Below are 13,786 nucleotides of genomic sequence, written 5' to 3'. Positions count from 1 at the left end.
CACTGGCTCTGCACAGGGCCTTTCATGTTTTTTTTACATTTTCAGCGGCCATCAGTGGCGAGGGAAGCAACCCCGCTGCTCGATGCCACGAAATCCTGAACACTATCAGCTTAATTCTGAATGCAGGACTTCTGCTTGTAACAGAGTATTTCTTCTCTGTGGTGATGTAACCTTTAAGTAAATGATCTGAGTTTCATTTTGGGAAGTGACTTCTGCTCATATAGGGGAAGAAAACATAAGCAGAACCTTTGCGCCTGAACTAGAGCGTCGTGTGAAGTCAAATCAGTTAACAATCAGCAGATTCTTAGTTTAAGGTTTGTTTGAGCAGGAACGAATGTCACTGATTGTGCTGTGAACTGAAGTCGTGTGAAGTTGTGACTTTGTGTACCTGTATGATGTCAGAAGGATGGATGCAGCCGATGAGATGGATGAAGACGAACTTCTGGACTTCGACGTTCAGATGAGCATTCAGGAGTCGTGTCAGAGGGAACATCTGAAAGGATCAGGGAGGTACAGAAACATGAAGCAGCTTCACCGTCCAGATCACAGTCTGACATCAGAGGTTTATCGATCAGTTGTCAGCGACTGCGTTAATCACCAACTCTTTTGTTAATCGATTAATCTGTTTGAGTAATTATGTAAAGAAATAAATGTGACTATTTTCTAGTTTCTTTTCTCCTCTATGACAGTCGCCATCTTGGGCTTTGAGAAAAACCAAACAACTGATCAATCAATTGAGAAAACAAGACACGCTGCCATATTTGAAATGTTGCTTTTTGCTGAAATTGACCTCCATCCTCTGTTTGTACACTCAGGAGTGAAGCTCTGAAGCTTGTGGAGGCCATTAAAGAAGGTAAATCCTGGTGTAGAAAACAATAAACTGGACACGGTATTAATAATAATAATAATAATAATGATGATCAGGAAACATCACGTCCTCTCCATGACACACAGATGGCCACACACATTTTACTTTTTCTGCTGTTGCATGAAGACTGATGAGAACATTTCCAGCATGTTTGTGCTTTTCAAGATCGGGAAAGGAACAGGAAGCAATGGGGCTGATGGGAAATGTAGTCCTAGATGAGACAAGAAAACAAGCATTAACTCAACACTCCCCCTACAGGTGACATGTCAGCTCTGCAGGAGCTCTGTGATTTCCCAGCAGCCTTCAGTCAGGTGGATGAGTGCGGCTGGTATCCTCTGCACAGAGCGGTGGTCCAACCTCTGGTCCAGGTCCTGGAGACGGTGCTGTACGGTGGGTAAGAGGTCCAATAGTTTATTGAACAGTCAGAAGTGATGTGAACAGAGGAGCTGCTGCTGATGCAGGTTTTCACTGGACTTCAGTAACAGCTGCAAACTGCCTCTGGTGGATTATTCACAGTCAGCATGAGCATCGTCTGCCCAACCAAGAATAAATGTTGCCAGTGTACAGATGTGCAAACCATGCACGGAAACTTTACTTTTCTTTGGGTTCAACTTTCAACTTTATCTTGTGACAATGCTGTGCTTCGGTCTGGTTTCTCTCTATAAGTTAGAAAAAGATTTTTAGCTTGAACTTCCTGGTTCTGTCACCACAAACATGGCTGGAAAATGACATGAAAGTCAGCTCATGAAAGATATAAATCTAAACGTATCTGTGATTTGCAGAAACGTAAATTCAAACATTTTATTCTTGCCACTGGGCTGATCTGCGTCAGCGTTCAACTTCTTCATCAGGCGTTTAACAACTGCTGTTTATGAAGCGATGACGATGATTTAATGTCCTTCTAGAGCTGAATTCAGTGAAATAATGTCTACATTTTGTTGTGTGCTTCAGCATCTTTCCGTCTGACTCTGGAGGAGAAGACTTCAGATGGTGAGACCTTCCTGACTTTAGCCGCGAACGCTGGTTTGGTGGAAAACGTGAAGATGCTGCTGGAGCACGGAGCTTCTCCTCACACTACCAACAGCAGGAATGAATCTCCTCTGCTCTTAGGTCAGAGTCTCGCCAACACTTTGACAGCAGACATGCAGTGATGAAAAGAAAAGTTTGGTCCATCCTCCTGATCAGTTCCTAATCCTCTCGTGTCCTCCCTGCAGCAGTCAGAGCCAGATCTTATCAGATGGTCTCCAGTCTGATACTAGGAGGAGCTCGGGTGGAGCAGGTGTGTCTGAAGAAGTGGACGGCCATGCACGAGGCGTCCAGGGCCGGCTGTGTTCATGTCCTGGAGCTCCTGTTGCAGAACGGAGGTCAGGTTTCAGAGACAGACCAGCATGGGGTGACTCCTCTGGGCATCGCCGCAGAGTACAGCCACGCTGAAGTCCTGGAGCTGCTCATCAAACACGGTCAACCAATAACTCCACATATTTCCACCTTTTTTGTCATTTGAAAGGCCAACTCTGCAGATTTTCAGCCTTGTTCCATCTTTGCTCCTTCTCCAAAATAATCATTTTCTTCCATTACGTTAAGGTGCCGATGTAAACGCCCAGGCACCAAACGGCGACAGCGTCCTGTACGACGCTGCAGGTTCAGGGAATCCAGACTGTGTCGACATCCTGCTGCAGCACGGAGCGAATCCCAACATCTGCAACCTGAGCTCCCAGCTGCCCATCCACCACGCTGCATACGAAGGACACTACCTGTGAGTGGGTCCACCTGTTGGACTTCATGATAATGCAGGAACTAGCAGGGAGGAGCTTGCAGGGCTGGACAAGGGGAGGATGTTTCTTGTTGTTTCATTTTTGTTAAAAGCTACCTGCAGCAACCCTGACCTCAAAATCCAAGATGGCTGCTCCACTTAGAATAAGAATATACTGTTTTATGTGCAAAATACCAAGAAAAGTACTTAAATCATGATCAACACCATTTCTCCATCAGAGCTTTGAGGATTTTGATCCCCATCACCACTCGCCGGGCCCTGCGGCTGTCCGGCCACAGCCCCGTCCACTCCGCCGCTGACGGAGGCCACGTCCACTGCCTGGAGCTCCTGCTGCAGAGAGGTTTTGACATCAACGCGCTGTTAGCGCCTCACATCTCAGAAAATTATGGAGACATGAGGAGAAGCCCGCTGTATTTTGCCGTCTCCAACGGGAACGCCACCTGCACTGAGATCCTGCTGAAGTCGGGAGCCAAACCCGACCTGGACCCCCTGTGCTGCCTCCTGGTGGCGGTCAGGTCGGGGCGCTACGAGATCGTGAAGCTGCTGCTGGCGGCGAAAGCAAACGTGAACTGTTACTTCACAGTGGTGACCGACACGGTGTTTCCCACGGCGCTGATGTACTGCCTGAAGGACGAGGTGATGATGAGGCTGCTGCTCAACAACGGCTACGACGCTGAGAGGTGTTTCTGTTGTAACCATGGCGACGACTGGGAGGACCTGAGTGAGCACGGTTACTCAAAACATCAGGAGGAAAAAGTTGCTGTGAGTTCCTCCTTTTTCTTTACAAGTCATTATTAAAATAGTGTTTCATAGTACAAAACTTTACCCTAAAGTAATGAGGACGCACGGATTCAATTTATCTATTTGAGCTGCAAACAAAGCTGCGTTCAAAACTTTACTTCAGTCAAAGTATTTTCCATCAGTTTTATCAGAAAAACAAATCAATGTTGTTTGTTTGTCCAGTTCTGTGATTTCGTCAGCGTCTCCTGGCTCGTGAACTTGGCGGGCCGGGTGGTGTCGATCCTCCTCGAGTACGTCGGTCAGGTTTCTCTCTGCGGCAAACTGACCAAGATCCTGCAGAAACACAAGGAGTGGCCTCACATTCATGGGACCACAGGTGAGTTGCGTGACCTGCTTTTATCGGTAGGACATGACATTTTTTGGGGTAAATAAAAACTGCACTGTTGGTCTCTGTGATCCAGGTAACCCTCGCTCTCTGTCTCAGCTGAGCAGAGTGGTGATCAGGAAACACCTGAGCTGCAGCGGCCTGATGTCTCTCCAGCTGCCCAACAGGCTGAAGGACTACCTGCTGTTCAAAGAGCACGACCTGTACGCAAAAATCATCTGCAGGGAGGAGTGAAGAGAGGAGCATTTCTGTCTTATCTACCGACCAACTTCAGACACTTCTGGAGCTCTGAAACGAGTTTTAATCTTGAGTTTGTGAGCAGCAGTACAAATGTAAAAGTGAAATATTTGAACTTTTATCTAATCAAAATGTTCAGTTTCAAAGGGCATCAACTAGGATTGACATTTTCCCAGCTGTTGCACAAAATATCTGCAGTTAGTTATTGGTTGATTGGTCAGTTTTTATCACTGTGTCAGCTGACTCAAGTGTCTGGGACTCAAGTGCTGAAGAAAAGGATCCTTTTCCCTGTGAAAAGGCCAGGCTCTCAAATACTGTAAATTCTCAAATAAAAGCCGGCATCTAAATAATGTCAGAGGATAAAAGTGAAACTCACTTTCAAAACAGGGAGGTATCATTATTAAAATATGATCAAGAATACTTATTAAACATGTGAAATTAGAAATAAAGGCCGGTCTCAAATAAAAGACTGATGGAGGTAAATAAAGGTTCTTATAGCTGCTATCTGAGAATTATCAGTATTGTGAAATAAGTTTCATGTTTCAAACCGTTGTAAATATATTTGTACAGTCTTTTATTAAACTTTTGTGTTATTTTGATATACTGCCTGGGAATCGTGACTGTGACTTAGATATCTAAAGATCTCAATGAATAAGTGAATACTCGAGTAAAGGTGGTAATATATTTTCAGCTAGATGTACTTAAAATATGAAAAGTACCAACTGTGCAGTAAAAAGTTCCCTGTATTATATGTGATGTTTTGGGATTAAGTTTACTGCTGTATTAACATGTAGGTTGCTTTCTACTCCTTTATATACTGTTGGCTGGTTAAATCCAGCTGTCAGACGATGCAATTTCCAGCTCATCCAATAAGTTTATTTATCTTAAGAAGGAGAATTTAAAGCAACGATGGACGTATAATAAGACCTGGATACAGTGTTGGAGACCTGTTGATTCCCATGAAAGCTGAAAGTACAATATTTGCCTCTGAGATGTAGTGGAGTATACGTGTAAAGTTGCATGAAATGAAAAGTACTGTGAATTTGTACTTAAGTAAATGTACTTAGTTACATTCCACCACTGCTTACACACGCTGGCACATGAAAAGTCATTAAAAATCATAATCTGGGTACCATGAATGTCGATGCATCCAATAGTTTTATCCCCATCCAGTGGCCATTAGAGGAACTGCAGCTCTGGCTGTCACATTCAGCTGTTCCAGTTTCCAGACAACAACAACAACAACAACAACAACAACACACTGATGGTGAGAGAGGGGGGGTGCGAGCTGTTTCCTCCGGCTGACAGACAGTGAAAACAGAGCGACTCTAAATTTAACCTACTGACCTGCAGAAGCAACAAGAACAACAGCACGGCTCCACCTTCTGGCAGGTCACCAGAGGACCTGATAACAGGAGGAGGGCACATGGTTTGAACGACCTCCAAGCTGCTGACACAAGCTGAGAGGTCGGGTCTGAGAGGTCGGGTCTGAGAGGTCAGGCCTGAGAGGTCAGGTCTGAGAGGTCAGGTCTGAGAGGTCAGGCCTGCAGCGTGAGGTGTGTTAACGCACTAAAACAAAGCAAAGAGGATGCAGTTTAAAGCGAGACAATAAAACAACGAGTGTAAATCATATCACAGGATTGTCAGGTGAAATATCAGCCCGTCCAGCAGCCACGTTGGAGGACCTCCAACATGACAGCTGGTTGTGTCTCTGTGTGTTTGGGATTAATTGAACACAAGCTAAAGCAGCAGTTATCTGACTTTTTTGCCACTTGGGGGCAGCAGAACGAGCTGAAAACAAGCTATTTACCATTAAGAGTGACACCTTCCACGTTACACACCTTCCTTTGAGTCTTCTTTAAAATAAATATCTTCTGTTAAATCATTTTTCTTTTAAATCTGTTCAATGGGACAGGTTTCGTCTTCACGTTCAGTTTTATCACAAAACACACTTTACAACTATCTCTGCTTGTTCAAACATCTTTGGCATTATGTCAGCTGTTATGTACAAATTATAAAGCACATCAAGTTTTTTGTGTCTCAGAGGGGCAAAAAAATAACAAAAGAGATCATTAATAATCAATATATAAAGATGGATTATCTCTGCTGGTAGACTTTTGTGGAAATGAAAATAAACCACCGGCTGCAGGAGGAAGGTAATACATCTAAAAATTGATGGATTATTTTAAAAATATATTTGTTTGTTTTGTAACTGAACCTGTTTCCATTCTGGTTCTGGACCGCACAGCTGGATGACTGATGCTTATCAGCAGTGATCCAGGTCAAAGGTCGACCTGACAGCAGATTTACGATCAGAGCGCTGTTATGTCACTCGGTCTTTTCACGTAACACGAGACGACTGCTGAGCGGCTTGTTAGACACGCTCGGCGGTGGCTGCTTGTTGTTACTGAGCTCTGATGATCGTCTTGGCAACCAAACAACAAACCGTGAGGACTGAGGGTCGGTCCGACACGTGATGTTACTCATGTGACGGGTCCAGCTTACACCTCAGTGCAGGTATCACCTCAGCAGCCGCTCTGACTGCGACTGTCAGCGAGGCGTTAGGTTTTTAGAGATTTTGAGGTTAAATCTTTCTGTCCTGTGCTTCAGTTTCTGTCTGCACAAACACAAACTACTTTATCACTTTAGCTCTCCTTTCTTGGTTGACACAGTGGAGAGTGTTGGACTCGACATGATCGTGGAGATGCACACCCGTCACTGCGTCATTGTTTTTCCCCCCAAGAACGTCTCACAAATCAATCTGTCCCGATGTGACGTTGCTGTGCTCTGCTGTAAACAGCCTCAGAGTTTAGCATCAGTCCTCCTCAGCGCCGGCCGGAGCTGGGATGTACATAATCCCACCATCCTCTGGGAGAACAAGTGTTTCCCTGACAACACCACAACCACGGGGTGTTTTCTGTGTCTTGACACGTTGCAGAGCCTCATCTCTGATGTCTCCCCACGGCGTTTTGTTCCCTTCATTTCTTTTGAGGCACGAGTCGCTGGTGAGCTCTCAGCACAGGCCACTCAGAGGGCTCACATTCCTGCAGTAAGCCTATCTCGCTGACCCCCCACCCAACACCCTAAAAAAAGACAGGACCATCAGCGGCATGGTGATCCTCCCCTTTCTCCCCGTCAGGCTCGTCTGGCAGCTGGGACCAGTAGATGAACGAGTCATCCACAGCATCCCTGATCTGAGAAATCTGATGGGAAACAAGTCCACGAGCAAAAGGAGCAACTCAGGGAAGATTTAAGTACGCGAGGGTATTAAAGTAAAAGGAGAGTTCAAGTTGTCTGTAGATTCCTTAAGCGAGCGCAGAACCATGAGTACCTTTGGGTACCACACGGAGCTGAAGAAGTACGAGGAGGTGGATGAAGAAGAGCTGCTGGCCACCCTGTCGTCCGAGGAGCTCCAGGAGCTGGAGAGGGAGCTGGACGACCTCGACGACAACGTCCCCATCGGCCTGAGACAGAAAGACCAGACCGCCAAAACTCCAACGGGCTCCTTCGACAGGGACGCTCTGCTGAAATACTGGGAGGACGAGAACAAGAAGCTGCTGGAGGACGAGAAGATGGAGTCCAACGGGGGACAGGTGAGAGGGGACATCAACAGTAATACATTAATACATCATTACTGCATGTTTGAATTACACGACTAAATCACTTTGCAGTTTTTTGCAAATAAGCATGTCGAGACTGTTCGGTTTGTTGTTGTCATGATGAAAAAACTTCTGGCACAAACGCATCATGAAGTACCTCAGATTGAACCTCAGGGGCCACAAAACAAAACACAGTCGTCAGATAATGTTTGTGTTTTGAACTCGGCTCCTGCATCTTTCTCTCTAAACCGTCCTGAGGGAAACCGGTCACGTTAAGATGGTGAAACACTTTGTTTAGCACCACCTGGGTTTGATTTTCCAAAACTAAACCTGACTATCAGTTCGTGGATGTGACAGATGGGAAGTTACTAAGTTTCGGGTCGTTAGGGCCACTTGTGGGTTGTTGACTTGGCTGGCCTTCATGCAGGATGCTGGGGATGGGTGAGCCCAGCTGTGAATGGTTGTTTGGCAGTTCACACGTCCCTAACAACTCTGTAAGGACACTCCTAAACAGTTAATAATATATCCAATAATAAAGTAAAGATGGAATTCAATACTAACCTTCATCTTGGTTAGCACGTTAGTTTTTTCGTTATTGTGGAAAAAAAAGAATCACGACTTTTCTCAAAATGAATCAAAGACGAGCAGCGAGTTTCCAAAACATGTTTTCTTCAAACTATAAAAAAGATCTCAGGAGAGTTTTACCTCTCGCACAATGCATGCTGGGAAGTCTGCCAATATGCTGATCATGTTTCTATGAGTTGATTGAACTCTGAACATTACATTCATCCAACAGCTGAAAGACTTCCAGTTAGAAGGACTCGTGTTTATAAGTTCAGAAGTGGTCTGAAAATAAAAAACTATAAACTTTAAGTTAAGTCAACTTGAAACAAATTAAACTTGTACGTGCATTATATGTGTACGTTTGACATGTACGTATGTACGAGATTGACACCTTGACGGCAAAAATCTGACAATGGATTCTGCTCCAGTTTGGATTAAAGGAGCACTCCAACTATTTTTCACATGACGATCAGTTGACTCATTGTCCTCTTCAGTTGTTTGGGGCTCAAGCAAAGAAACGAACCCTGATGATGCCATTGTGATGTCATCAGGGTTATCTCAGCAAAAGAAAAACAGTCTATCGGAGGATGCTATCCAGTTGCATTGTGGGAAATGGAGTGACCAGGGACTAAAAGTCTGAATATCTCGGCTTCTGTCGCCTTGAATCTTTTTATTTGACTCCCACAAGTCTCAACAAGTAAATCGAAGAGATAAAGTCTTCTTGATTCACATCACAAATATCAGCCAAAACTCTGATGTGGTTCTGATAAGAAGCCTTTTGCTTTCAGACTCAAGTGACAATGAGTCCTTGAATATTTATGTTGCCCTTTTTAATTTCACACGCGTGTTTAAACATAAACCCACAGCTATAAAACATATGATGATGCAGAACGTGTCACATGTATCCAGTTCAGTTACGTGTGTTGCTGGAAAAAAGTCTAAAAATAAAGAGTGTCTGAGAAATGCCAGCTTTAATGACTGTCTGCCAGCGTTGGAGAGGCTTCTTAATTAAAAGTCAGAGGCTGGAGAATGTCAGGGTTCGACCTCATTTTCTGTCCTGTTATTGTACGCAGGAAGGACGCCCTGATAAGAGCAGAGGGGAGAGAGCGACAGTGACCACCAGCGACGCCGGCAAGACTCTGTATAGCAACAGGAAGAAGATTTCACAAAAGGGGAAGAAAGTGCAGAGTGTCGTCAGCAAAAGTGACACGAAGGAAGACGAGGCGGAGAAGAAAGACGAGTGTAAAAAGGAGGCGCCGAGCAGGAACAAATGTCCTCAGAAGAACGGCCCTTCAAAAGGCTCGAGGAGTGAATCAAAGAGGACTGAAACCGCAGAGCAAAGCCTGAGTGTAACCTCCGACAGAGCGAGCGGGAACCCGACAGTCATCGACAAAACTCTGGAGCAGATCCTGGGCAACGATTCCACCATCGGCGAAGTCAACCTCAACAACATCGAAGACATCTCCCAGGAAACCTTGCTCCGTTTCGCCGAGGCCCTCTGCACAAACACTCACGTCCACATGTTCAGCCTCGCCAACACCCACGCCGACGACCGGGTGGCCTTCGCCATCTCTAAGATGCTCCGTGAGAACCAGGTCATCAGAAACCTGAACATCGAGTCCAACTTCGTGTCGGGTCAGGGCATCCTGGCTCTGCTGGCGGCGCTGCAGCACAACAGGACGCTGGTGGAGCTCCGCTTCCACAACCAGAGGCACATCTGTGGGGGGAAGGTGGAGATGGAGATGGTCCAGCTGCTGAGGGAAAACACCACTCTGCTCAAGCTCGGGTATCAATTCGACCTCCCGGGCCCGAGGATGACGGCGACCAGCATCCTGACGCGCAACCAGGACCAGCAACGACAGAGGAGGCTCCAACAGAAGACAGATCAGAGTCCTCCAGAGGTGTCTGGCTCATCTGCAGAAAACAAACCACCAAAGAAGTCGACACAATCTTCTAAGACTGTTGAAAACCAGAAAAGAAATCCTCCTCCGCCTCCGTCTGTAGAACCACAGACGAGGAAGATCGCCGAAATGGTGAAACAGCACGAAGGCTCGAACAGCTTGAAGAGTCAGTCGAACCAACGGAAACCAAAGTCAAAGAAGCTCAAGAATGGCGCTAATGAAAAGGAAAGCGCAGATATTCTCAAAGACCTGAAGAACGCCTTGAAGCCGTCGCTGCAGAAGAGACGGGACGAAACGTCACGCCTGCCGCCGCCGCAGAGGTCGAGCCGTGACGATCTGATGGCGGCGATTCGTGGGAGCAGCATTGGGTCTTTAAAACGGGTAAGACTCCCTGTGAGTGCATCGCTGACTGATCTATGTTCGAGGTTTGAAGGAATTTTGTTTTGCTTGAGTGAAAGCATCACAGACATAATTGAGCCCCCAAAAGCCATTAGACCCCCTCAGTGTGAACGCCCGCTGTCATCAGTCGGCAGCCTCTGTCGCTCCGTGAATTCCTCGACTCTCTGTCAGGTTATAAATAGTTTGACTTCTTCACTGCTCTCTGATAAGACTGACGGCTCGGAGGGCTTCTGGGAAGAGAGCAGACGAGCTGGAGAGCACAAAGTGTTGTTCGCATTTCCACGAGGTTTAGAGAGCTCCAAACATTAGTCGGTCCAAAGTAACAGGAAACGTAAAGAATCGCAGAATTTGAATACCACGATATGATCACACCATCAGAGTCTGATTCCACAGGAACCTGATGAAGTGTTGGATCCCATCGGCTATTGACAATTTAGCTCGTCATAGGCCTTTTAAAGGGGCTCTGTGGGACCTCTGTGTTGTGCTGGAGGGCGGTCACTAGCAGACTCCATAGTGGTGCTCAACGGGGAAAATGCATTTTGAGCCTGAGAGCAATTTTTTGATGAGTAAAAGCCAAACAGAGCCACAGTGTCCAGGTCAACAACACATTCATGGGCGATACCGAGAGCCCTGAAACTTGAACTTGAAAATTGTTGTCGGACGAGAGCAGATGGATTAAGAAAGGAAAGATAAAAAATGGATCCCCTAAAAGTAAAACGCAAATCCTGACGTCAGACAGTCAAAACACAATCAGATCAAGTGTTTTTAAAGCCATTAAAGACTGTAAAGAAAAAGAAAAGTCCATTTTGTCTCTTCTTTGATGGAAGGACAGACAAAAGACAGCCTCAGTTAATCCCTCTCACGGTTTTAAAACATGACGTCTGAATGATTTTGTCTCAAACATCCATCCAGTGTGTCTTAAACCTGCTCTGTCTGTTTCAGGTGGATCTGTCAGAGGCCTGAACTCTCCCATCGATCACACCTGAACTCTTCTCACTTTGTATTGAAATATTGTATTTTTATTTCACACTGTCACCGTTTTTCTTATTTAACGTGTCACACAGCGTTTCTGTGCTTTAGATGTTATTGCTGTATTTTGAAATCGACTGTGAATACTGAAGTGTATCTGAGAAATAAAGTTTCTGCTCTGACTCGATCACGTTTGTCAAAACTAAACTCCTGAACAGTTTCTAACAGCTCCTCCATACAGAAACACACAGATGTTTACATGGGTGTCTGTTCTTCAACCAGGATCAGAATAATGTTCCTTATTTTCTTATTTTACAAATAAATGTACATCAGTTGAAATTTGTTATTAAGCTACAAAAGCTATCGAGGCCTTTCAGCGTTGATCCCACCAACAACGTGACAGTTTTACTCTTTATTGATCCGACTCGCTGACCCATGAGAGATAGATTTTTTGTTTTTTGTTGAAGTATCCTACAACTTGTAAAGTTAGGTGAGTGTAGACCGACAAACAGCCTCCTCTGAGATGTTAAACATGTTCTACGTTTATTTTTTTTAAAAGTCATAGGTTGCTTTCGTGGGATTCAACTGTGGACAGAACTGTCTTGGTGAGATCAGTTTCATTGTTTTATAAAAAATGTCTCGTTTGCCGTTTGGACCCTGATTGATAGAAAAGCAGAAGCTTTGTGCGTCTCTGTGCTGTGGACAGAGACGCACGTCTGAACAGACACACAACACCTCTTAAAGACATCCTTACAGTTCACACAACGGCTTCACATGTTGGTGACCCGGCAGGAGGATCAGCTCACTGTGTCCTCTGATAAAGACTGATCACAGAGGGACTCAACTCCACCACAAACTGACACACTGAGCTGCTGTGTGAGCCGACTGCAGCTGCTGCCTCCCGTCCATCAACACACACTGATGAACACATGACAGCGACCTGGACGGGTTTGACATTTGTGACAGATTTATTCTGAACCGTCTATATTACATCTGATTATTTCATTTGAATTTTATTCTCATTTCATAAAACACAGCAAAGCAGTGCGACATCTGAGCTTAGAAGTGAAGTTGAAAGAGATTTGATCTGATATGAGCCGGCAGAGAAACAGCAGAGCTTCAGATCCATCGGACTGTATATGAATCAGCTTCTAACCCAGTCTGCTTACAGAGAGCTCATTAAACAGCTGTTCAAAGTAAATATGGACTCTCCCTCAGGAGAGGAGTCGAGTCTTCACTACAACACTTCACGTCTACTATGAAATGCCATGTAAATGTTAGACTTAAGTTTAATTGGAGCTCTTAGAGGGCGCTGAGAGACGCTGCAGGAGGAGTTTCCTGCTGTCCTCTCACTGATACTGTACTAATATCAGACTGTATGACTCATTATAGTCATTTTTACATGCATTTATCCTGTTAGAGTGCAATGTGAGCAGCTGGAGACAGTTTGTCTCCTTTTGTTTAAATGTGAGTCGTCAGGATCATCAGGTTTCCTCCACAGCCATGCCTACACCTGTGAGGCTCTACTTAGACTCAGCAGTACCTGAAGCTAAATGCTAACATGATCACAACGACATTTGAAATAATTCACTGTAAGGAACAAAACAATACAAAAAACTATTATTGATCATGAAAATGATAGTGAAGTAAATTAGAAAAAAGAAAGGAAAGTAAAATGTTAGGTTGATGTACAAACATGCACACAGGGTTTGCATAAACATATACACATATCTACTAGTTACGTACACCTACATCCTCTTCGTTTAGCTATATAATGATAATAATGATAAATATTAGCTATGTAATTATATAAAAAACACAGTCAAATCCAATATAAAGTGGTGTGTCTCATTCAACCAGTGTAGGAAGACATTTTGGTATTGATTTTAAGTCAATGGGTCAAATGACCTGGAAGCTAACTCCAACTCATCCCAAACCATCTCAGTTGGGTTTCGGTTGGGTGGTTGTGGAGGTCAGGTCATGTGACGCATGCGCATCATGTGTTTGATGGTTTTTGCGACTGTACTTGAGGAAACATTCAAAGTTCTTGATATCTTCCTGATTTACTCACCTTCATGTCTTAAACTAATGATGGACTGTCGTTTCTCTTTACTTAGCTGACTGGTTGCCATAATATGGATTAGAACAGTAGTCGAACAGGACTATTCACTGTATTGAACTGTGTACCAACCCTAGCTCTGCACAACACAACTGATGGTCTCAAACACATTGAAATACCACAAATTAACTCTTGACAAGGCGCAGCTCACCTGTTAACTGAAAACCGTTCCAGGTGACGACCTCATGAATCTGACGAGAGAATACCAGAAGTGTGCAAAGCCGTCATCA

The 13,786-nt window shown here is 44.8% G+C and overlaps 2 protein-coding genes across 2 annotated transcripts; both read left to right on the top strand.

The window, feature by feature from the left end:
- Positions 1-406: 406 nt before the first annotated feature.
- Positions 407-4,002, top strand: LOC141000854 (ankyrin repeat and SOCS box protein 15-like). The gene is made up of 9 exons (XM_073471735.1): positions 407-491; positions 791-853; positions 1,127-1,258; positions 1,820-1,978; positions 2,083-2,328; positions 2,453-2,624; positions 2,861-3,404; positions 3,606-3,759; positions 3,845-4,002. Exons 1-9 carry the CDS (start codon positions 407-409, stop codon positions 4,000-4,002), a joined length of 1,713 nt encoding a protein of 570 aa, XP_073327836.1.
- A 3,326-nt stretch (positions 4,003-7,328) lies between these two features.
- On the top strand, positions 7,329-11,431 carry lmod2a (leiomodin 2 (cardiac) a). The gene is made up of 3 exons (XM_073471734.1): positions 7,329-7,598; positions 9,242-10,462; positions 11,411-11,431. Exons 1-3 carry the CDS (start codon positions 7,329-7,331, stop codon positions 11,429-11,431), a joined length of 1,512 nt encoding a protein of 503 aa, XP_073327835.1.
- Positions 11,432-13,786: the final 2,355 nt, after the last annotated feature.

Source organism: Pagrus major, chromosome 8 (genome assembly GCF_040436345.1).
Source record: "Pagrus major chromosome 8, Pma_NU_1.0".
Taxonomy (NCBI): domain Eukaryota; kingdom Metazoa; phylum Chordata; class Actinopteri; order Spariformes; family Sparidae; genus Pagrus; species Pagrus major.
Note: the sequence above shows the minus strand (reverse complement) of the source record. Positions and strands in the feature narration are given on the sequence as shown.

Bases quoted from the DNA above. Each gene is read 5' to 3' on its own strand.
- LOC141000854 (XM_073471735.1), top strand. From the start codon at position 407: ATGGATGCAGCCGATGAGATGGATGAAGACGAACTTCTGGACTTCGAC. The intron at 3,405-3,605 runs GTGAGTTCCTCC...TTGTTTGTCCAG, and splicing joins ATCAGGAGGAAAAAGTTGCT to TTCTGTGATTTCGTCAGCGT. The intron at 3,760-3,844 runs GTGAGTTGCGTG...TCTGTGATCCAG, and splicing joins TCACATTCATGGGACCACAG to GTAACCCTCGCTCTCTGTCT.
- lmod2a (XM_073471734.1), top strand. From the start codon at position 7,329: ATGAGTACCTTTGGGTACCACACGGAGCTGAAGAAGTACGAGGAGGTG. The intron at 7,599-9,241 runs GTGAGAGGGGAC...TATTGTACGCAG, and splicing joins TGGAGTCCAACGGGGGACAG to GAAGGACGCCCTGATAAGAG. The intron at 10,463-11,410 runs GTGAGTGCATCG...TGTCTGTTTCAG, and splicing joins TAAAACGGGTAAGACTCCCT to GTGGATCTGTCAGAGGCCTG.